We start from the raw sequence: 25,670 nt of genomic DNA on the forward strand, positions 1-25,670 counted from the left end.
TTACATTTAATCACTAGTATGAACTTGGCTGACACTTTTATGCCCAAGTTGATTTATTTCATTGAGGTGTTTGGTAGGCATCTGAAGGCAAGAGAATCATATATTATTTCCTGGTGAGTACAATGAGGGAGGGTGAAAGGTTTCACAGTGACAGGTATACATGTACATGGAGTATAGTCTGTATTTTAGAAAGCTCATAGTCACCTTATGCAATCAGTTGCTACCAAAATATTTTTTCTCCAAAAGCTTCAAAAGCATTTGTTTATTACCCAGTGTCACACATTTGTCTCTGATTGAGTCTTTGCTGTCTCATTTATATGTGGTATGCATTTGACAACTCAATTGCCTTGCCCATCCATGTATAAAATGGCAAGTGTTTGACTGTGTGCGCACCCCCCATATTCCACACCTACTTATGAGTTGTAGGCCTATTCACTGGCAAATGAGAATGTAGGCCTATGTGATACACACACCGTCCAATGAGGATGTCCATGTACTAAAATTTTCTGCCTAATTGTGGACGTCTCATACTTTGTACTGTCCAAACGAGGACTCTACCAGGCTACCCCCGTACCAGCAAACACGGTCATGATCTTAAATGGTTTAATATGATATACGCCTTGTGGTAGCTTCCGGCAACCGTGGATATCCTCGATTGTAAAATACCAATGCACACACATACTCTCAGTCTCTCTCACATCCTTAAACATCAAAAAGGTGAAAGGAACGTTTGACTTGTTTGAATGCTAAAAATACATCTAGTAACTATGTACTAATCCCTTTCCTGACATTTTTGCAGGTCATAAACCGAAGAAAAAGAATGGATTGAAAGGAGGGGGAGACGACTACAACAAAGTAAGTGTAAATTATTGCCTGCTCTTTCCTCATCTCTAAATTGAGTGTGATTACACTGCAGTCTAAACACAGCTCTTAACAGCCATGATATAAACTACCGATTTGAATCAAGTCTGATCGCCATGGCAACGGTGATGAAGCTCCATTAAGGATGAAAGTCTTTATGAAAGCATGTCTGTGAGCCAGGAATATCAATATTGCCAATGTTGTCACAAAGTCTTGTACGGAATTGAGATTTCTGTTCATTTTAAACAGAGTTGTTTTGTAACAGATATTATATATATTCTATTAGATATTCCATAAATTTATTCCATTATTTTGGAAGAAATTTTTTTTAAGAAGCAATATTGAAATTTAATGGTTTGCTTGGTGAAATTTCCTGAATAATTGTACTAGAAATGGGATGGTATTTAGTCAGCTGCACACAGGCAGTATAACCATAGGTATAACAAACTACATGGTGAGATTTAGCATTTCAGATTCATGGCTTTACATCCAGATTGTAGTATTCCAAAATCTGTGGATTAACATCACAGAATGTTTTATTCATGGGTATGTATACATTTAACATGGCGCGATGGATTAGGAGGAGATTACATGTCACAAACAGTTTGGTAATTTTGTGAGGTGTGAAATGGGATTGAAGCAAGGCATTATGCTTCATGCATTTCCATGCTTCATCTGAGGGGTTTAGGATAATGAAATCACAGACTGTAGAATGAGAGATAGTAAATACATGAAGGCAAGAAATAAAAAAAAACTAAGAATGCAAGTCGATGTAAAAACTATAGTGAATTCAGTTGTTTTGATTCATGGAAACATTACACAACTTATTTATTTTGAAAGAATGTTTTGCTTGTTGCTGATCTCTGATTTAGCACATGAAAAATTAATTATTGTTTCAAACATAAAACATGGCATCATACCAATTTATTTTCTGTTTGATGAGGAAAAATGTGAATGACAAAATTGTTTCATGCATTACCTAAATTGTAATTTGTCTAAATTCAAAAATGGATTTCAATTGTAGTGTAATTAAATTTACTTCAAAATTAGGGCATTATCAAATTATATACCTCTGTCCCAGATTGCTGGAAAATAACAATGACAACATCAATTATCCGCATCATATTGATTTTTGAAATGCACACGCATCTTCATTCTTCACACATGTACAGATGAGCATAATTGTTATCAGTTATGAAATTATTAACATACTAAATTTATGTAAAACCTCTCTGAATGAGGGAAATAATTATGCATTTTCAGAATAAATGATGCTGGGGATACAAATAAGTTATTTTAGAAACTGTAGGGTATAATTACTGACAATGGGTTGAGCTATTATTTGTGTTGTTTGCTTTGTTTCCATAATTGAATACAAGAAGAACCTGATTTTTTTTAAATCGGAAATAAATATTCTAAGAATATACAGGAAAGAATTAATCTTATATTGTCATCTCTTTGTCTTGATTTGGATGAATTCAATTATCAAGTAGTAGGGTTTGCTACCAGCTGTGGATGAATTGACAGTTAAAAGTCTAGTCAGTGTATATATATATTAATAATTAATAAGGAAAAACACCTCCCATGTCCAGCTTGCTTGTTTGTGTATGGTTCAATTGAAAAGGTCACATATTGGAAGTCAATAATAATAGTAGTTTGAATGACAGTGGATAGTATTGTCTATGGATTGTTGTTTTGTCTGTCATACTGACTGCTACTGCCTAGTGTGTACTGTTGGGTAGATTGGGTGTTACAGGGCTACCCAGCCCATGAATTGGTAGTCCAAATTGGGCAATGTTTTACCACAATTTTCTAACATTTCCTCTCTCATAGAAGTCATTAATTGAGAGAAATATTGATGACTTTGTCAATTTTGCTGCAATTTCCTATCCCTATAGAAAATAATGGTTAAAAGCTTTGGCTACTTTTCCTCCATTTGACCCATGATTTGGACTGAAAAATATGTTTGTTGCAACCATGGTGAGTTGTGTTATGGTTAAGTGTACGTCCAAATATTATTGACTGCCCTGAACAAAAAGAATGTGAAACATGGAAAAGAAACATCAAAACAAATGATATTTTGGTCTAAAGTCCAAAGTCGGGTAAGTGATAAGAGCTTTTAAGGAACATTTTGTGTGGAGGGCTTGAGGCACTCCACACCCCATCAGACTCAAAGTAGTTCTATGTTATTATTTTTAAATAAGCAGCACTTCAACAACTCTTCCTATACCTTTGTACAGGGGTCAGGAGCCAACTGTTAATGTTAATTGGTTAATTGGTCCCCGGAATCCCGGAATCCACACTTAGCATATATCAGGCATGAGAATTTCCAGTCAAAACTCTGGAACCAGTCTTTTTTTATGTCAAAATTCCCGCAGTTTTATTTATTTTCAGCCCATTTTCAGGTGTTTTTGTCCAATTTTACGCGCTTTTCCAGCTTTCCCATGCCTGATATACCATAACACCCCGTCTACAAGCATATAGTGTTTTTTATAAAAGCTTAATTAATTCGAAGCAAGCGTTAATATACCAATACAATAGATCGGTCTTAAAATAATGCTTGTTTGTATATGCTTGGATCCATAACTTATTTGCTCAAACTCCATAATGGCGACTGGATTAATGTAGCTTTCATCAGAAGCACACTATATGCTTGTAGACGGGGGTTTACGGTATACATGTATACGCGAACGCAAGTTAATGGAAGCGCATGTGATACATGCATTAAGCCTAAGCGTGTAAAATTTGTCACACCTGAAACTTTTTTTGTACACTTGTAAATTATTTTGGAGGGAATGGCTAAACATTGCCTTTTTATTCTGAGTTTTGTTGTTGATATGAATGATATCAATAGAAATTGTGAATAAATGTTGAGTGCCAATGACTAACTGACATTCCTCATAATAAATTAATGTGAAGTAGACACAATTTAAATAGCTAATTGTATTCGTTGTTGAAACTGATTCAATCATGTTTTGCTGTTGTTTTCTTCACTCAAGCAGCTAAAACTGCTGTTTGTTAAGTAATCCACTCAGACGACACAGACCCATCGTTGTTAAACAGTGATGAACAGTGATGAAACATGATTGAATCCCTAATTTTCTGAGGTGTGATATGCTTTAACATCACATGTGTTATTTTACTAAATTAAATTTGTAAACACAAATTATAAGATAGAAAGACAATCGTGGGAGGTACTTAAGTATGTCTAATCTTATTAATATGGAAAAACAGTGGCATGATCGACGGGAATTATATAATATCTTATTATTAAAAATGTTGAATATGAGAGCCAACTATTACATGACCAAAGAAAGACATGGACAGGATTCCGCTTCATTTTCGTTTTGGTGCCAAATTAATCATATTAGTTGCATATTTGCCAAATTGCTGTTATACTGCTGCCATATCTATGCCATTCACAATAATGGCTAAGGAAACAGGCCTTGTTACTATACAAATGTCAAGGGCAATTCTTTTAAAAAATTATGGAATATCTTTGTGGTCAAGCTTGACTTAAAAATCAATTGATGGGTAACATCTTCAATATAATTAAAATTCAATAATTTAGTTATGCAAGGGCGGTGCGTGAAAAGAACAAATGCTATGCATGTCAGTGATCAAGAGTGTGTGCTTGTGTGCATAATTTTACGCTGTATGACTTGAACGTACATGCTAGGTGAGTACTAAGATTATAGGCCTACATGTATGTCATTATTTTTCCACATTTTATTGAAGCAGAAGCTAATCTTTTGAATGTGATCCTGTGGGCATTTGGCTACTAACCTGATTATCACCTCTGCTCATGATGATTTGGCTACTTTCCGGAATATACCAGCTAAGAGATTAATTTTGCCCAATAGAAACTGACGTTCTCCGCTATTCTCCAGAAATAGCGGTGAGAGTTTTCCTGGGAATTTATCCTTCATGCAGAGGGATAATGGTGGAGGAATTATCTGGATAACGCCAATGGAAACTGACATCATTCCGATAGACTGCGCATGCAGGAGAGAAACTGGTGGATATTGACACGGTCACATGATCGCTACATGCGTTTTGTTTATCAATTCATTAGCTATGTTTTGAACTGAAGTACGGCTAAACATTGTAAAAAGAGGCATCGTTTGTGTGAACAATTGAAGGAAACAATTGTGCCGACCAAGTTCCACCTGAGGCTTCTTGGATACTGACTTGACTTGAATCAAGATTAATGAAAATGTTTGAAAATACTCAAATCAAACTCACTCACTGTTTAAGCCAGGCATTTAAAGGAAGATGTTCTGCAAATTATGCTCGGATCAAACATGTCTGAAACGTCAAAGGTTTGAAAGTCCAGATACGGATTGTTTCATGCACACCTTCTTTACATGGGAAATTAAAACTGGTATTTACATGTTTAATTGTTTATGGTGGAAGGAAAATCAACCTCTCTTTGTCCAAAAATGAACCGGTAATACCATGCAATTTTATAATAGAAAAATATTCAAAATATTGTGTGCTATTTTATAGCGGCTTATTTTATAACCAACTTCAATGGGCCAGATACCGCATGCGTGTGTTGCGTGCATTTTATCAATCTTGTCAATAGGTTTAGAAAGAAACGTAGACTGTCGGAGACTGTATCACTTTTGAAGGAAAGCTCTATACAATCATATCATACAAGTCTGAAATCTCCAACAAAGTTTCTTTTCAGCAATTTGTCCTTAACTGTCAAGTTGACAACCATCAGTAATTGATAATGCCAATTGTTCAGGAAAGCCTATTGTATATGAGTCTGCTGTACAGGTCCCTGGTACAGGTGCTTTTTATTTTAAATGTCTATTATTTTTATGATTCTGTGAGTTATGTTTAATTTTGAATCTCTTTTTTCCAAATGCAATGTTTTATTCATGATTTAATGTTATAAATAATTTATCTTAGGTATATTTGTAATGAGTGACTGAAAGTGCAATATGGATGAGTGATACTGTGATACACAAATTTTTTTATAGCAAAAATATCACCAGTAGATAGCGAAATTTAAATTTTCAACAAGTTGAACTTTTAGCTGTATAGATCCTGATGGAGTTCTTTATATGTATGTCTAGCTAAATGGAACAGGTCTTTGAAATAAATTTCAAGTTTTGTTCAAACTGAGATCGAAAGTACATGTTATTTTGGTAAGCATATAGATCTGTTTTAGTCGTGTATACTGCCCTTTCAGTTAGTTAATAAGAGTTGTATGTATACCACTACTGAATACTAATAGGGTATTTTTACAAAAAGTCCATTTAGCATGTATTGTCTGAATTGTTTTGAGAGATAACACTTCAGAAAAACTTGACAGTATCTGATTCATTTCCATGAGCAGTGTTGCCACATAAAGGAGCCCAAAAGAGGGCTGAGCACCACGCTAAGGTTGCACTGCAGCCAGATGTGATACTCACTTCTGAGAGAGGATTCAAGTGGCTCATTTTCCAATCAAACGAAAATGGATGTAACCAGGAAGTTTCAACTCTGTTGAAAATGTGCCCAAAACAACCCTTACCAGTGCCAACCCCTGACACACCACTGGGTTTTGCAAACAAAATCATCCATATCCATGTGGGTAGAGGTGCGATGTCGGCACCTATCCGGGGGGAGTACTCAGTACAAATGACCATACAGGGACGTGCCGCAAATATGGGTAGCATTTTCAGCCTTTTTGTATATCAATGATCCCGTTTTCAAAGCCTATTTTGGTATATATGAATGGGTCCTTTTTTCAAAATTTTCTCAATTTTTTTGGAAAATGGCCCAATTTTTCTTTAATCTAGCCAAAAACGAAGACAATTTGGGTTAAATTTGGCGAAAATTTTGACTTTGGTATATCAATGGGTCCAAATTTCTTGAAAAATTGGTATATTTATGGGTCCACTTTCAAATTCTCATGATGCGTCCCTACCAAAACCAAACTTGAGTACCCCCCTCCTGGGCACCTATGCACCTTAGAACTGGCTCGGTTCCTCTGATCATGATGCTTTGAATAGCGGGCGGAGCGTGTATGGCTGTAAAACAAACATCGGGCCCACCATGCTGATGATGGTGATTGGATATCGCCAGGGCCGGTGCCAGGGATGGTTTGTCCAGCACTGAACCAGTGCTAATATGCCTCTGCTCACCATGGCGCTGTTGGTACTACATTATATGCACCTCTGCTACTAGTGCTAGCCCCGTTCGCAAACCGTGATGCCCCTCAAATAGCGCAAGCAAAGCGAGCAGCGAGCTTGGTGGTGCCCTCAAATAGAATGAGTCCGGGGTGTGTGTGAAGCGAGCAGTGAGCATTGTTGGGATGTCTTTTATCATCATGTCCCGCATCATGTAGAGGTATCAGGGACCCAGCGCACAGAGTCTGTGCTAGTAAGTAGCCCAAATTGTGCAGGTTATGTGCCTTTTTAGCAATCCTTTTCCATGGGTTGTTGTAGGTAGAAATATGACACAGCTTGTTGGGATTAGCCGGACATGATGTTTGCATATGTGAGTGGTGCCTCAGGTATCATATGTCCCTTTCAATTTTAAATTTCCACCATCACCAAAAGCTGTATTCTTTTTCCCAACACCTTGTTGAATCCCCAAATTTGAATATGAATGCGCTGTGATTGTATTTTAGATTTTAAACCGCTTTAAACTACAAGTGAGTGTATTGTATTGCAAATATTGTGGCATATATTCTTATGTATGCCCTCTTTTATATACAAGGAGGTGTCTTGGTTGCATATATGACAAAAGCTTGGTATTGTTTGCTATTGTTGGGACCATAGGAAATATACCTACTTGGAAATGTATTATTATGAATCGAGGTCTTTTGGGTTTATTGGGGGGGGGGGGGTACTTAAGTTTATTTTTGGAAATTGAGAAGTGGACCATCAATAGATAATCAAATTTACAAGAAATTTAAACCTATCGATATATCAAAAGTTAAAATTTAACACAAATTGTTAGATTTACCTGGTGTAGCAGAGCAAAATGCTATCCATTTTGGACAACCTGCTACACAAATTTCAGCTTCTATAGCAATTTTTTTTCATAGTAAATCCAACACTGATTGTCTTCTCTTACTTTTTACAACTTTTCCCCCAAATTTTGGGGAAAATTCACTAATTTTGGCCGCAGTGAGGCAAAATATTTGTTGCAATCATAGATAACTATTGGAAACATATAATCACCTTTAGTAGAACTATGTTAGCTGTGCCAAAAAACAAAAAATTGTGCAGAAGAAAATAAATATTTTGATCCATCATACATGTACTATAGTTGAGCTGAGCATTTATCTTGCAAAAACACGGCATAGTTCCTTGCAGGCACCTATTCCACTTGCAAATGAATTTTGTGTCAATCCATCAGATGAGATGCCCACAAATGCTGGCAGCCATACAACTTGGCTTTGGCTATATTGAGCTCTATCAGTAACTAGCAGGTGTTGAGAGATGGAGCAGGTTCAATGCCTGGGTCTCAGCACAAAATCACTACCAATGTTCTGGAAAGCAAACAGCCATAGGCAGCTTTGCCTCGCTTACTTGGCTAGGCAATGCCAGAGCAAATGGACAGCCAAGAGTCCAGAGTTAGAGTTTGAATATTGACCCAATAAATAAAACTTGTTGTTGTAGCTTTAAATTACCAACGAGGTAATTTTGATTTCACACGTCAGTGTCCAACTATAATCGTTGACAGGATTATATATGATTTCAATTTTCAAATTGCAAATTATAAAAAAAGCATCTTGGAAATGCATTTGCACACAATACACATACATTTGTGTATATTTTCACACACACCACCACCCAATATGGTGCGTCCATTGATCAGAAGTCCCTGATCATGCTGATTATTGGAAATTTAACAAACACACATATATATGTGACACACCCACCCACCTGACACTCCTCTCCACCATACACACACTTACCCCCAGAGAATTGATATTTTTGTTTAAAAAATTGCCTCCCCAACCCATCCATTGAGTGTTCCACAGGGTCTTTTTTAGAAGGGAAAAAAGCAGGAGCGATTTATTGTACCACCCCCATATTCATTTAGCCCTGGTTGTAACCCTATTTAGAAGTTTAGGATAGCAAATTCTCACTTCTCAGCAGCCCACTGAAATATCAAGCATAGTTAAAAGAGGATCAAATGCATTGACATACCAACTTCATTCACAAATGATAAGAATTTATAAAACTAATAAATTGAGTTGTTTGTGCAAATAAATGGTTGCTAGGCACAGGTCAAGAGTGGCATTGCATGCATGCCTTTCAACAAATCAAAGCTAAATAGCCACTCAATTAACATTGTGGTGTTGTTTCCTGTGTTCATTCTAATCATTCTTTATTTGAATTTGAAAGATGTGGTTGCTTCAGATGTAAATGGCCCAGGTAAATGGTGTGGGGGTGGGAAGAAAGTTTCTCCCACAGGACAGTTTACAATTATAGTGGGCCAGGTAAACACTAGCTTGCACTTCTGGCCATTAGCGCCAATCCAGCTTGAAATGGGGGGGGCAATCGATAAGCATGGGCGATACCCGGGGGACGATATCGCACCTTACGATGGTATTGGGATATAATTCCCCCTTATACAGTAGATATATATCCGTGGACACTTTCACCGTGTGCCAATACAAGTTTTCAGTAAATATTCTACCCATAGCTACATGTATCATATGTGTATGTGTAGTGGTGCAGTCCCTGAGAGCCTGAATATGCTGCTCTTCACAGCCGCAGATAATAGCCAGATATGCACATTTATGATACACTAACCCTAACCTGACTAAAACTCTCTAAAGTTCACTATGAAAACCACTGCGCATGCATGCATTCCATGTGATGCCATGGCGCAATCAGCCTGAGTCATATATACCCACGGAATTGCTGGATAGGGCAGTGAAACCCCTATGGCTACAAGTTGGTGATCTTCTGCGTGGCATGTGACAGGTTTAGGGCTCGATTCCTGTGGGGAACCAAGTGACTTCTTTGTTCATCTTATCTCTTTTTTTTTTTTTTTTTTCCCTTCCAATAGCAAAAAACCATGGCTTAGGTTTAGGGTTAGTTAAGGGGGTACTACACCCCTGGCCAATTTTGTGCCTATTTTTGCATTTTCTCAAAAACTATAGCGCATTGGTGACAAGTAAGATATGTATATTATAGGGGCAAGGACTGCAACTACTGCACTGGAAATTTTATTTCTGTACAGACAACAGTTGTGGAGTTACAGTCAAAAATGAGGGAAAACCAATATTTGATCAATAAATCAATAACTACTTGCTTTGAGTTGCTGAATTTTCAATACAGTAGTTGTAGTCCTTGCCCCTATAATATATCTTACTTGTCACCAATGTGCTATAATTTTTGAGAAAAATGCAAAAATGGGCACAAAATTGGCCAGGGGTGTAGTACCCCCTAAAACATGTTTTCCTAGATTTAAGCCTTCTTAACCCTAACTTTACTGAAACTCGCTAAAGCTCACTATGGAAATTACACATGCATGCATTCCATGTGATGCCATGATGCAGTCAGCCTATGTCATATATACCCACGGAATTACTTCAAGTGACTTCTTTGTTCATTTTCTCTCCTTTTTCATTTATTCTTTCCCTTCTGATAGCAAAACAAGAACATGTGTTGGGTGAGGAGGGCTAAGGAACCTCTCTGCCCCTCCCCCTTCTATTTCATTTGTCCACATTAAAGATAATTCATTATTCATTAACATTTAACAGGAGGTGGTCAATACCCATGCAGCTGTATGTTTTAACATTTCAAATATTTCAAAAAAGTGCCAAATTATTCTTGATATTTCCATGATACACACTCCTATTTGTTCCATATTATTTGTCTCTGAAGAGATGTTCATGTCTGTGAATACAGTCCCAGAATACAGTCCTTTAATGAGCTAAATCCTATGCAAATATATGTTCTAAGACTAGAGCTAAATATAAATCCCTATAACATGTGCAGAACTATGAAAGTTAAAAATATTAAATAGTAATGAATTTCAGACATAAAGATTGTTGCTGCATAGTCTAAATCTATAATATTTCACATAATGGTTCACATAATGGTTTTAATGGTATTTATTCCCTTCGATCATGCCACTGTTTTTCTATGTTGGTTTTATTACTCTCAGTTAAATGAAAGTACGTTTACCAGCCCTGAGCGTAATGATATGCTATAGTAAAGAAATGCATAACATGTAAATATAATTTCAATTTCAAATTGATAATAAAATGATTTGATTATTTTTACCATTGGAAATAATTTTTACATATTCCTGTCTTTATTATTTTATTTTATTGCAGTTTCCCTCCGATGTTGACCTCTCGCTAACAGACCTCCAGGAAATGGCCACCAGGCAACAACAGCAGATTGAGACTCAGCAGCAGATGTTGGTTGCTAAGCAACAGCGGCTCAAGTTCCTTAAGCAGCAAGAAGCGAAGCACCAGGTGAGATGCTAGACAAGATAATCACATGTTGGCTACGCAGACGACTACGCAGGCGGGCGGTTGTGCGGGTGTGTCCCGGCGAGCATGCATACGGCCTGCTTTATTTTTAAGTGTACTGTTGTTGATGTATCATGTAATCTGCTTGCTAAAGGTGTGAATCAACTATGAACATGTGTTGTATTTCTTGCTCGATATATACGTTAACATTTACTTCACAAGTAAATATCACGATATGTAATACCTTCACTGGTCGCGTGGTGCTTGTAAGCAACACTAAACAAGTAATAGGTTGGCTTTGGCAATAATTCCGGGCCCATAATATTGGTAGAAAACTTGATTGGCTTCTGTTTTGTCTGCTAGTTACGTTTTTCAGATTTTGAGGCATACAAAACAATTAACAAACCAACTAAACTGTGTTCAAGTTTTATAAAAAGATACAATTTAACACAAATATTTGTTCTATTTTGATACTGAAAATGATAAAATCTTGTGTCATGAAGATGTGTTGCCTCTATCTGTTGATGCATTGGTTTTAGGATGTTTGTTGTTTATTGAAAGTTTCCAGAAATTTCAAGATTTTGTGTAATTGCAATATTATAGCATTAAAGAATAAATATATTAACATAAATTATCAGTTTCATACAAATTATATCATTTCAAAAGGCGACAGGACTTAATTATAGGAAAGACTATCAGCTGTCAGCTATCTTATGAAGATAACAAATATTAGTATTATGTCAGTTTACCTGAGGTTTTCACAACAGGAATCCATTGATGAAGCAAATCCAAATAAATAAATAATAAATAAATAAATAAGAATAAATAAATAAAAAATAAATAAATAAGAATAAATAAATATATAACAATGTAATAAATGAATGAATGAATGAATGAATGAATAAATAAAATTAAAAAAAGTATTAAAAAAAAAAAGAGTAAATAAATAAGAAAATAATAAATGAATGAATAAATAAGTATAAAAAAAGGCATGCAGGAGTAGCTATCTTCTATAATATTTTTCTCAGTTATATCTTCCAAAAGCACTACACATTCATTCTGTATGGAAATTCTGATGAAAGCCGCTGAAGCTCCTTAACTAAATATCAACTGGTGCTTAAAAGAGACGGCAAAGAATAAAACAATACTGACCTTGCTTAATTTGATTTTATGGAAATGTCAAACTACACAAGTATTCGTAGAACAAAGTAGCGCATAGTTTATACTCAGAAATACTGATTAATTTCAGTTCTTAGCTGCTGCATTTATACTTTGATCAGGGCCTTATAACATCACAGATTAATATCAAAATATTTTATTTTGAGAATTTTTTGTGACATCTCGACAGAATCATCACAAATTATTAATTCAAGTCCTATATTTTGTCTACTTTTCACACAAAATATACACCAGACAGGTCAACTAATAGCACTCTTAACATGGGTCTACTTTTCAGCGTAGTGGTAAAAGCCTAACATTTTTCGCCTATTACGAGCTGATCAAACTATAGCGGGTTTTTTTGGCTTGCTATAATGTTGATGGGATGATAGTCTTATGTATATTAATTCAGTTCAGAATAACCAGGTGCTAACATCATGAATATTGCCATATAGCCCTAATGTACATAATATGCACATTCCATTTTTGATATTATTCAAACCTATGGAAGAAGGTATAAATGTTTAACTAGCTCTAGCTGTCATAAGAAATTGTAGAGATTTAATAAATTAACATTCATTGAAGGCCTACCTTTCAGGGTTTTTTATTATCAAATGTTGGTTTCAGGGAGTGAAAGGTATTGAAATGGAAACTTCTTAGAAAGTATGAAATGAAATGTTTTTTATGATTCTTTCATTCAAATTATTGCATGGTGAAAAGAAATATATGAATACATCAAGCATAATGAGGAGAATGAATGGCTTAAAAGTAAATTTTCAGATTTTTGCCTCTTGAGAAATACATTTTAATCCGTCTAAATTTGAAATGCCATAATATAGTTGAAAACAATAAAGAACATGAGTAATCAGTTCATAATTAACTCAAACAGCTTTGACAACATAAGTTATTTCATTTGAAAAACACACACCCTTGTGGAAGATTTTAGAATTCCTACCAAAATTGGGTAATTTGAGACCAAATTGTGCAAAATTCAACTGGATTTGACAAATTTCAACAATTTTCAACTGAAATTTAACAAAAAATGAGCAAGTATGTTGAATTGGACAGGAGGTACGTGGATTTTAAATGTAACAGTCCATTTTGCTAGGTGGGGCCTACAATGTACATATGAAAAAGTAAAAGAAAGTGTAGGTTTGAGGGAGAAGAGAGTGAATGGTGTTTTATATTCTTGGGACCATAGGGAATGAACAGGAAGTACATCCACCTCTCTGCCTTGCAAAAAATATCTCTCACTCGCACATATTAATTACTATCACTATTTGTGGTAAAAATCTGAAAGGGCATGTGTACCATTCTTTACAGCTTCTATTTATTCTTGTTTTTCTTCATTTTTTTCTGTTTCAGCAAATTACCCAGGAGAATGATCGCCTACGTCGCTTACGAGACAAAGTCGAGTTGCAGGAACAAAAGCTGCGGAAGTTGAGGGCATTACGAGGCAAAGTAGACACCACCAAGACCACGAATAATAACCTCTGTAAGTCAATGAGGAAGTGAGCACTTGTAAGAACATCTCATGATGATAATGATATCTGCCAGGAACAGGGTTGTGTATATACGTATATAGGTCTCAAAGTGAAAAGAAAATTTAGCAAACATATCAAATTTCTTTGAATTAAAATTGCACTACATGGGGAATGATGGGTTTATGGTGGAGATGGTGAACATTTAGGTTGCACAAAATATTACATAGACAGCAAACTGTGAACAAAAATAGATAAGCTTATGTGATAAAGGTTCAGTGTTTCTGGAGATGGTATTAGAGTAGCGATAGCAACAGTGTCCTACTTTTGGAACCATGCTCAATACAACCACTTACAAAGCATTCATTACTAGCAATAGAAATTATAAAGATACTTGTTTAATAAGATGAAGTGGTCAAATGCCCTTAAGTAGGCCAAGCAATTAACTTCAACCAGTTTGAAATGAAATACGTTTCTCACTACCCACCGGATACTAACCCACACTTATCATTCATCATTTGATATCAATTTCAAAACTCCCTGTGGATTTTTTAGTTAAAGAGGTCTAAACTACAGCTTCTTTTAGCGAAAAACATGTACCCAAATGATCGCAAGGACATTAATGGCCGTATTTAGTTACCAGATCCAATCTAAACTTGTACGCTTTCACATGAATCTAGTCAATCTACCGGCAGTTTAATATCAGGCGGTGCAATAGAACTCCTCTGATAGGTACAACAATTGATGGGTTTCAATCAATCCCCCTTGGGCTAAATGGTGGAGTCTTTATCATCAGGAGGGAGCCGTTGCCAGCATCAAATAAAAATGTAGCAATTATGACTCACATGTCACGTTTTTACTGATTAATGCCAAAAAGTCATAACTAGCGCTAGTTTGCCTTGGGTTAAATGTAGGCTACGGATATAATAGGAGCTTAATGGGAAAAGGAAGGGATGGTAAAGTGGTAGGGCTAATAATTATTCTTCACCTCAGGTGTTTTTTGTTTGTCAACCACTATGCACTGAAAATCTAAAAAAGCCTGTGCTGTATTTGGTGCTAATCACAAGCAGTACTCGGGCATATTAGTATAATAGCTTCAGGTTGTCGTATATGAACCCTTTTCTATTTTAAGGAATTTTATGCTTTTATAGTTTTCATATCATCACTAACAAGTCATCTGGCAAACTACTCTTAATCCATCAAGCAATCATTTTGTTTAAGAACTCTTAAAAGGTGGACTCTTTTTTTGTATCATTAGGAAAGTTATGTTGTTGTTAATGATATTGAACACCAAAGATATGATATTATAATTTCTTACTTTGGTGGAGTGGCTCTTATCTCAAATTATTTTATGAACAACACATCATTTGGTAGAAACAAATTGATCTTCACCAAACAATGATTTTGTTTAAGAATTCTTAAAAGATATCTTTTGGCGTAATCATATATCATCATAAATGTTGTATTGTTGATAATAATATAGAACACCAAAGATATGAATGTATTAAATTTCTTACTTTTTGGGACTGGTTCAAAATCGCAAATGATTAACCCCATGAGAACTACCTGCCTATTGGTCAAAAAGGAGTTTTCATTATCAATTGGACCAATCAGCACCATTGTTATCTAGAATAATTTTACCACACAAAAAAATTGGGATGAATTATTTGCAAAACTCCATTCTGATTGGTGATTAAAATGAAGATATCATGTAATTGACCAATCAGAGGCAATGTTAGATCGGCAGGTAGAGCTTAGGGGGTTAAAAGAAGAAATTATGAGGAGTTGCAAATTATGAGGAGGGGTACTAGGTTTCAAATTGTCGAAAGGTCAGTTGTATTATCTTTCTAAAGGCAGCTGTGTTAGTTCTATTTGTCTCTCACCCAACAACACCTTAATTCCATGTCCAGTTTGCAATCCTGTGTGGTTGGCTATTTGCAGTTAATGAGATGCATCTATCACAACAAAAACAGGTGCTCATGTCACTTGCTACTTCATCACTCCCTATAATAACAATTGTTGGCCAATTTCCTCTCACAATCCATCAGTTGTGCTAATCTTTTCAATCAAAGGGGTAGATTAAAAATTAAAAACTCTTGAAAGATGAGTAAAATGTATTTAAAATGTACAGCTGAGAATAATGCCATGATATTTGCATATTGATGTAAATTACTATGGTAACTGATTTTGATCAATCCATACCACACATTGTAATATGTAAATTTGTACCTTCTTACTGTCTGTCAAATTATGCTTGTGGATGAAAATCTGATAACAGATATCTAGGTTTCTGCCAGTTGTAAGGCCATAAAAAATTCACCAATTTAGCTATTGCATATGCCCCACATTTTGAATAGAGAGTTAGTTTTGTTACATTATGATTTCAAAAGTAAAATTCATGAGAAAGGTATGTAAAACCTGATAACTGGTAGCTGGGAAGAAACCTAGGCCGATAAGGACATTCTGGGGCTCTGCAGGGTCACATTCATGCCACACCAAAATGTGTTTTTCGATGATGTAGGTGTATATGCTATTGGGATTTCCAAATGAAGTACCCATCATTATGCAGCGTATGTAGATATGAAATTGGGAGTTCCAAGTAATGTTGTCCCACCACGACAAAAGTGAACAAGTGACATTTTTGAATATTTAAGAGATAATGGACAAAAATTGTGCTGTGATTTGTGTAAAGTTTACATTGGCTTGTATATGTATGCACTGTGTGCACCAATCAATTTTAAGAGGGTTGGATTTATGGGTAGAGGTTTGAAATCGGAAAAATTGTCAGCCCTTTTGTCATGGTAGTGCAGAATGAAGGATAGAATATATACATGGTAGTCAAAAAGCATTAACTAAAGGGTAATTTATTTTGCTATCTTTGCAGCAACTGAGCTAGACACTGTCCGCACCTTATTCACAGAGAAAGAGAAGGAATTAGTGGCAGCAGTTGCCAAGGTAGAGGAGTTGACACATCAGTTGGAGGATCTGAAGAAAGGTCATCTATCTAATGGCGTAAATGGGGGCTATATGCATCAGTCTCCAGCAGCATTACAGCTTGATAGGCTGAGGCAGGAGTTACTGGTAAGTATACCGCTTGAATTGATAAAATGTGTGATTTGATCTCAATCAATTAGCCCAATAGAAGCAATTTTGAAAGTTGTTATTAACATAGTCTACTCGTACAGTAACCAGGAGTACTATTGCTGAAATCCTTACATTCCTGATATATTTGGTTGCAAAGTTAAAAGCTTTATTGTGCAAACTTTCTTGTGTATTTTACTGTTTTTTGCTTCCAATATCTGCTTGTATTTTCACAATTGCTGCCTTTGGCCTGGTTAAAGTTAATTTTTTATTACTTCTGTGGTGCAGGTAGGTGCTGGTGATCGGCGATCAACTCAGACCATGGAAGTAATAAAAAATTAACTGTAGATCAGATCTTGTCCAATATGTCCATATATGGTGACCTACATTATGACAAACAGATACATTAAAAAATATAGCTCATATCCATTTGGGTTGTCTTGGCGTGAGTGAAAGAGGCACCCATGATACCAAATCCCTTGAAGTGACTGTCACCAGAGAATGCTTCAGTTTGAATGTAACCCAATTAAAACAAATGCATGTATCATGTGGGAAATAATTTACATTATAGTGTGACCTACTTAGGAACAAACAAATTTCACTATGATATTCATGACATACATTATACATCCATATAGTTGTAGGGATGAGAGCGAGGTGTGTCAGGTAATAACTAAAATGCGCATCTGTGATGTGCGCCAACTGGTGTTCAGCAGATTTGTTTTAATAACCAGTGTGAAATCTTTTGATTTGCAACATGATTCCCTGACCAACTACAAAAAAAAGTTGATTGTTTTATAAACTTGGTTAAAACCATATTTTCTTGTTGTAATCTGTGTGTTCTGAACAGAAAAAATTACATGTAGCCTAAATAATCTGATACAATGAGACCAACGAATGCAATCAAAATCATGAAATTAATTGAGTTATATGCAAAAATAAAGACAAAAGAAAATTATTATATTAAAAGTTTCATATTTTTGCAACCAAATATACCACAGATTTCAGCGTCAGTATAAGTATATAGGTATTGAGCAAGTTCAAAATCGAAATACTCAATTTAAAAAAATTCCAACTCTGATCTGAGTGGATTAGACAATGATTGATGTACGAGATATTTTAATAATTTCTTAAACAGATAAGCCAAATTTCTCACAATCTCTCAACATTTGTTTTTGCTTCTTTTACAGCGCCGTAATAAGCTGAACGAGCAGCAGAGTATCACCTTGCAGAATCAGCAGCAAACGCTCTCCACTCGCAAGGAAGAGATGGCTGCCATCGACAAGCGTATAGAGCAATTAACCGACCAACTCCGCCAGAAACGCAGCCTTCAGAATCTACACCAAGCACCACCGTTGATTCCCAATAACAATAATAACAACATGACGGTTCCCAATGGTAGTATTCAAAGGCCCAGTTCTACTACAGTCACAGGAACAAATGGTGTGGCTACAGATAGTGTGAGACCAATGCATGATGGGCCTGTCAAGAGCCTCCCCAATGGAGATTTGAAGCATAAAAAGCCTGGACCACCTGCTGCTCCCAAGCCCCAGTTAATGCTGAAACCACAAGGCTTTAAACCTAATAAAGGACGCGTAAGCGCACCTCAAGGTGGCCCTGTAGCAGCTCAGCATCCAGGGCATGACGGCGATGCAAAGCAACTGGAAAGCGACACTCCTCTTCTCAGCAAACCAGGCGTAGGAAAGCGAAAACAGTGGAAGTGATACGTCATCTTTAACAGAAAATTCTAGCGTGGAAAGCGTGCCAGTAAGTGGACTACCACCTCAACCGCTTCCAACGGTGCACATTAAACCCCAGGCAAAGAATGCCATGGATAATAAACCGAACAGAAGCTCTCCAGTTCAAATCCAACGAGGCTCACCAACAACAACTCAGAGATCATCACCGATTCCAATTGGATCACCGGTGCCCCAGAATCAACAACGAAGTTCGCCAGTGCAAAGAGGATCCCCTATATCACACCAGAGAGGGTCACCACAGCAGAGAGGATCACCAGTTCCACAGCAGAGAGGGTCACCAGTACCTCAACAAAGAGGATCCCCAGTTCCACAACAAAGGAGTTCACCTGTACCAGGTAACAGAGGATCCCCAGTGCAGAGATCCTCACCAGTTCCACAGAATCAACCTGCAAACAAGCTTCCTCCTAGAGTCCTATCTCTTGATTCTGGCACATCTTCGCTTCAGAATAGGCAAGCTAGGAATCGAACCCCAATCTACAATCCAGATGATCTGGCTATGCTGTCCCCTCCACCACCTTCATCGCCTAATGGGTCATCTAATAGTGGCAGTCATGTAGATTTTGATGATAGTATCAAGAGTGGCCATGCATATAACGGCAATTTAGCCCCTAAAGGAAGGCTGCCGAGTTATTCTGGACCAAATGGGAATGGAACTTGGAATGGAAACTCGTCTAACCCAAATAGAGGACCGGTCGGTCCCAATCAACATCCTTCCTCTCCACAAAGGAAACGACAACCACCACCAGCTCCTCCACGAACTGTTACTCTCAATTACAATCCAAGTCATCCCCCATCTCCAACTCGTACTGGTGTAACACAGTTAGATGGTAGTCATCCAAGCAGTCCACAGTTGTCGCAAGGACGTAATAACTCCCCGATGACAATACAACGAGGACCTCCAGGATCTCCTTCAAGAGGTCCCCCATCATCACCTTCAAGAGTACCTCCCGGATCCCCATCAAGAGGAGGACCTCCTGTATCTGGTGCATATCCAGGATATGGACCTAGCAGTAACTATTCCACAGCGCCCTCTAATAATGGCCCGCCACGCCCTCAGCTTCCTAACGATTATCCAGTGACTGATCCAACCAGACCAATTCATCAACGTTCTCCAGCAACCGTAGGAATGTATGCGCCACCACCAAATGCGCAGCAACGCAATTATAACCACCCAAGCTACGAGCAAAACAACGGTGGATATAAATATGCAGGGAAACCTGTAAATATACCTTCGCACAATTTGTTCCACATACAAGAAGGAACCGCTGTACCGGGATATCCTACAGATGACCGAGATGGACCCCGACCATCAAGTCCTACATCCAAGCTTCCAATTATGAACTTGTATCGCAACATTGATTTGGAGCGCTTCCATAATATGCCGCGACCCTTAAAGAAGCGCTTATCATACTCAGAGGATAAAGAGTCGTTGAATTTCTTGAAACGAGAACAGCGTGATGGCATTCCTTTCTTCCACCACACTGAATCATCGTCAGACAAAAAGTTTGACAATTTGACAACAGACCTTACGGTAAAACCCAGAGACAATGGTACACAATCTAACAATGGGAATGGATCCCAACTTATGGAAACATCATTAATCGGAAACAGTCCTGGAAACAAAGACGTTCTAAGTCCAGATGTGAGCACTAATACTAAACCTAACCCAGTTATTACAAGCCAAACAAATGGCAAAACTAATGGTATAAATACAACTAAGAAAAACATATCTGGCCATGGTCAGCTGTCCAAACCATCTGGCAGTGGAAAGCCATTGAGTCCATCTGCTATCGGGGAGGTGAAGGGAATCTTGAAGAGAGCGCCTAATGGACGAGAGAGTATACGAGTTAGATTTGACCCGTTGGCTTTGTTATTGGATGCTTCCTTGGAGGGAGAATTTGAGCTGGTGCAGAGAATCATTCCTCAGGTAAGAAAAAAACCCAAAAACAAATTAGTAGTGCAAGCCAGTTATTATGTGTACTTGGTATAACACCAAAAGATTTGACCACAGAGACAAGGTTATTATAATTGGAGCAACTTTAGAATAGTAGTCACCATAGTCCTAACTTTAACCTTTTAATCCTAACCCAAATCTTAACCCTAAAACCTATCATAAAACCTAAATCTACCCCTAACCCTTATCTTAGGGTTGGTGCAGTTATTATTCTCAAGGTCAAATAAAAGTCTTATCAGATTTCAGCTGTAATTGCAAAGATGAAATTTATGAAAATAAGAAAGGGGAAAAAAGGAGGAATACATGCATGTTTGTTTAGTACATGGTCTTTGTATATATATTATGTTTATGTTGGGACAATATTCAATGAGCCAAGCTCTGTTCTTTGATTCATATTGTTGATGTTTTCATATTGTGCGGTCATATTTTAACGTTGCTTGGTCATGCTTTAATATTTGTTGGTCATGTTTTGCAGAAGATAAGCGTTAGTCATTCGATGGTGGGACACAGACTGAATTAGGGGGCAAAACTTTCACCTGATTGGGAATAATGTGTCCCTGTGTCCCTATGATGCTATGACCACTGTTTTATGACATAGTGAACTTTCTTAATTCTCATATTGTTTGATCATGTTTTAATATTGTTTAATCATATTTTGTGTGTAGGTTCCCAACCCAAGCGGTGCTAATGATGAAGGTATTACAGCTCTACATAATGCTATCTGTGCATCACATTATGACATAGTCAACTTCCTTATTCTGCAAGGTGTGGATGTTAACTCTCCTGATAGTGATGGATGGTAGGTATACTCCTTTTAAAGTAAAATCTAGGATTTAATTTGATTAAAATTTGGTATATTTGTGATTAACATATTTATTTGAATTGAAGTGTTTAAGCGTGAGAATAAAGGTATTGTTTTAGCTGCTGTCGTGCATCTATCATCTCATATAACACGCGACATCATTATTTTTGGCGTAAATCAACTTGGCTTTGCCTTGTTGTTTTACTTAAAATAATGATGTTGCCCATCTTATATGAGACAATAGATGCACTCCAGCAGCTAAAACAATACATGTATTCTCTAAATATTGTTATTTTCATGAGAAGAGACCTGTTAGCAACTTGGCTAATAAGGAAATAGTACTAAATGCAGTGATTATTATATAAAGGCAGCTGTCAGAATTTCATGTACATCTTTCACTAAGTGATTATATTTTGACCATTACATAAATTTAAGACGGTGAATATTTGTTTAATATCACTTCTACATAAATTCAATAACATTTCAAGAATTATTCACAACACAACACAAAGTTCTACCATGGCTTAATTCATTTCACCATCCAACTTTATCCGTAACTTAAAATCGGTTAGTCCATTACAATCAGAGCAGTCTCTTGCCTGCTCTTACATGCAGAGGCTGGTTACCCATTGCACGGCATAAACGTTGATGATTATAAAACTTTACCAAACGGCGGTGGTTGGTAGTAAAAATATCAAATTAACCAATGAACTGTCTAGAATTTCTATCCAAGTCATAATCCTTTCTAACATCTAGTTGTACATCAGTTCCACCAATCATTGCTTTTCCTCCGTATTGAATGATTTCAATCTTGAATTTCTTCCCAACACAGGACTCCATTACATTGTGCTGCATCTTGCAATAATCACATCATGGTGCGTAACCTGGTAGAGCATGGAGCTGCATTATTTGCTACCACTATCAGTGATAAGGAAACACCAGCAGAGAAATGCGAAGAGGAAGAAGAAGGATATCTTCAGTGCTCTGAGTACCTATATGGTGAGTTCTTGCATCATGTCAGGAATTTTCTGGGATTTTTTCCCAATGTGTGGTTAATTTCAGAAAAGCAGAATAAGTGATTGAACTCTTTGAATGAGATGTATCTCAGCATTGCCAGTTAAGGGTACACAATGTATTGTTGGTTGAAACAGCCAAAAACTTGATTTTCATTATCTAAATCAATGTTTTATTGAAAAATAACACTTTGATGTTTTGCAAAAAAACTTGCTTGATTTATTGTTGTTAATGAGTTATGTACATTTTACAAAAGTGTTGTTGTTTCAGCCCCCTTTACAACATAACTCAAGAACCACAGGATGTGATATTTGAATTCTTCTACACACTTGCTATGAAATGATCAATGCAATTTTTGCCCAAGCTCACTACTATTCGCAAGATGCTGCATACTACCCAATCGCAACAGTTTAAAATAGTTGCTAACCTCAAGGGATGTTTTATTGACAGCACTACATGTGTGTTAAAATGGGGCTTGGCCATGTTGCACTCTAGTTTCAGCTGTAGTCTGATTGGTGCCACTGCTGTCAATATGATCATTTGTCACCCTTCCTGAATTGGACTATTCCAGTTGAAATCCATACATCCCCTATTGAAGTCATGACCTTAATCTCTCATACATGGGTGTAGATTTCAAATGGAGTCACCCATTCAAATTTGAGATTCACACTCCCTGTTGTGTGTGAGATTAAGGCCATGCTTCCATAGGGGGGTGTATGGACACCATGCAACTGGAATATCCCATTTGTGCTATCATGCCTTTCCTGAGCAAATCTGTGATCTGTTAATGTTGTCAGTGTTCTTTATTCTATTAAGCTATGGCAATGTGGATATAACCAACTTTTACGTTTGTTTTCCATATCCTATTGGGTGAAATGAAAAAATTTGTCAAAGAACTTTGCTCTTAAAATAATTTTTCAAATTATTCAAATACTCTCTTCCAACACAGGTTCACAAGAGAAAATGGGCACAGCTAACAACAGTGTAGTGTATGCCCTGTACAGCTATGAAGCCACACAACCTGATGAGTTAAGCTTCAAGGATGGGGATGAGATAACAGTGTTAAGGAAAGGTGATGAAGAGGAGACTATGTGGTGGTGGGCTAGGAGGCATGATAAGGAAGGATATGTACCCAGGAATCTTTTTGGGGTAAGTACATGGTTTTAATAATGAGAGGGGCTCTGTCTTGCAAATTGTGCCCAGCCTACCTGCCAGGGCCGCCACACATCCTAATTTTTGGGACCAGTGCTTCTTCCCTTCCTGAGACTTTTCCCCAACAATTTCTTTACAAAAATAGTAAATCCTTTCTATGATCAAAATCACCCCAGATTGTTTGATCTCATGATTCAAACATTACAAAATGTTAAAAGTATTGTATGCAAGTCAGTTTTGGTCTAGTTTGTTATCACATGCATCTGACCCAAGGACAGGGACTACCAACTATCCCCTGAAGTACATGGTATCTAAAAGGATGGTGGTCAGTGAATACCTCACCTCATCAGGCTGTGTTCATTGTTAGACGTAGCCCTCTTCATAATTCTGCCAGTTTTTTTCTGTCTCTTGTATTTCTTGTCCATGTAGGCCCCATGGTCGGTGAATACAGTATTGTGCAAATATTTAGTTAAAAATAATCTGTCAGTATTGTTTTATAAGTGTGTACAGCACTGCACTGGAATGTTCTCATACATTGCTATATGAACATAATTTGATGTCAAACTTATGATAATAATAGTTAAAATGGTAAATTTAAAAAACAACTTAATTTTCACAAAATGGTCTTGCACATGTGAGATGTGTTCATCTTATTGCGTGCTCATTAAATATGACTTGGAACTGTTGTATTAAATACAATGATGTAATACTGACTTGGAACTGTTGTAATACAATGATATAATTTTCATTAATTCAAGGTGTCAAATATGGATGGGCATTTAATAATATAGAGGAAAAGTTATGAACTGTGAAATAATATTTTTATTTTGTAGAAGCATGTGATAAAGCAACCACTCATCCTATAAATTCTGTCTGCATTTCTTTACAGCTATTTGGTCGTATAAAACCACTGTTCAGGTGATGACAACTGTGTGACCTATTAAATTAAATACTGATGACAGAACTGCCAAGCTGATCACCAAAGGAAATATATATTACTGATTGGATGCTGTCAGGTATCTTACATCACTTGCGGTGATTGCAAGGTAGTGATATGTGCCCTACGTTGCACAACAGGCAAGATATAGACTGTGGTGCCTTCTATATAGTAAATGAGATGCTTGCTTTGTGTGTAATTTCACTTGATCTGGTAGCACTAGCAGTATAACACATGTGATTTATAGACACTCTGGCTTGAAGAAAATTTTACTTTATTTCTAAAGTAAACAATGTCAACTTTGATCTGATGGCTATGTGACAAATATTTTCATTACACATAAGTTAAGGTAATGGTTTAATGGGAGACCTATGTAAAGCGGCTTCATCATATATTTTTTGCAGTGTCCAGTTATAAGGGACTAATCGTTGCAACGTTTAAATCCTGGATGCTCTTTGATAATAGACCTGTTATGTGAAGACAAAATAAGTGATGTGATGATAAGGATCTAGGAGTTGAACAACTTTAAACCTGAATTTCCATCACATGGGTTTTTATAGATCGAAGTAAGAATTAAAATGGGATCAATAGGTCAGAGACACCACATGTGAAGAAAAAAAGATTATCGTACCATAAATTTATGGGTGTCATGCATGGAAAATTCGAGGTACAAATTTCTCTAGAAGCTGTTAGTCATTTAAAATCCCTCTTGATTTATATTTTCTTTCATGCACATTTGGTGGGAAACAAGTGATGATTAAAACAAAATTGTATGAAGATACTTATGATTTAAAATTAAGGTCGTTTACATTTACATCACTGCAAATAGGTATTCATCATGTCAGTGCAAGAGTAGTTGTATTTAGCTGGTAGCTGCCATGTATTGCTTCTCATTATGTTGTCATGTGCTTATGATGTCAGATGTTTAGCTATAGTATAAGCCCTAGAAATATGTTGTGGGGCAGATCAGTTATTCATGACAAGAGTCAATGAATCATGTTCAATATTTAATCATTTGCTGACAAA

General features: G+C 36.6%; 1 protein-coding gene across 1 annotated transcript in view; it reads left to right on the forward strand.

Moving 5' to 3' along the window:
* LOC140152885 (apoptosis-stimulating of p53 protein 1-like) overlaps window positions 1–25,040 on the forward strand; it is a 51,718-nt gene extending 26,678 nt beyond the window's left edge. Inside the window, 10 exon segments of the mRNA XM_072175413.1 lie at window positions 800–855; window positions 11,165–11,308; window positions 13,829–13,958; window positions 16,829–17,025; window positions 18,216–18,743; window positions 18,745–20,712; window positions 21,405–21,538; window positions 22,374–22,540; window positions 23,505–23,704; window positions 24,597–25,040. Coding sequence (XP_072031514.1) covers window positions 800–855; window positions 11,165–11,308; window positions 13,829–13,958; window positions 16,829–17,025; window positions 18,216–18,743; window positions 18,745–20,712; window positions 21,405–21,538; window positions 22,374–22,540; window positions 23,505–23,704; window positions 24,597–24,629 — 3,557 coding nt within the window. The 3' untranslated portion in view covers window positions 24,630–25,040.
* Window positions 25,041–25,670: the final 630 nt, after the last annotated feature.

This window comes from Amphiura filiformis, chromosome 5 (genome assembly GCF_039555335.1).
Source record: "Amphiura filiformis chromosome 5, Afil_fr2py, whole genome shotgun sequence".
In the NCBI taxonomy this organism is placed as follows: Eukaryota; Metazoa; Echinodermata; class Ophiuroidea; order Amphilepidida; family Amphiuridae; genus Amphiura; species Amphiura filiformis.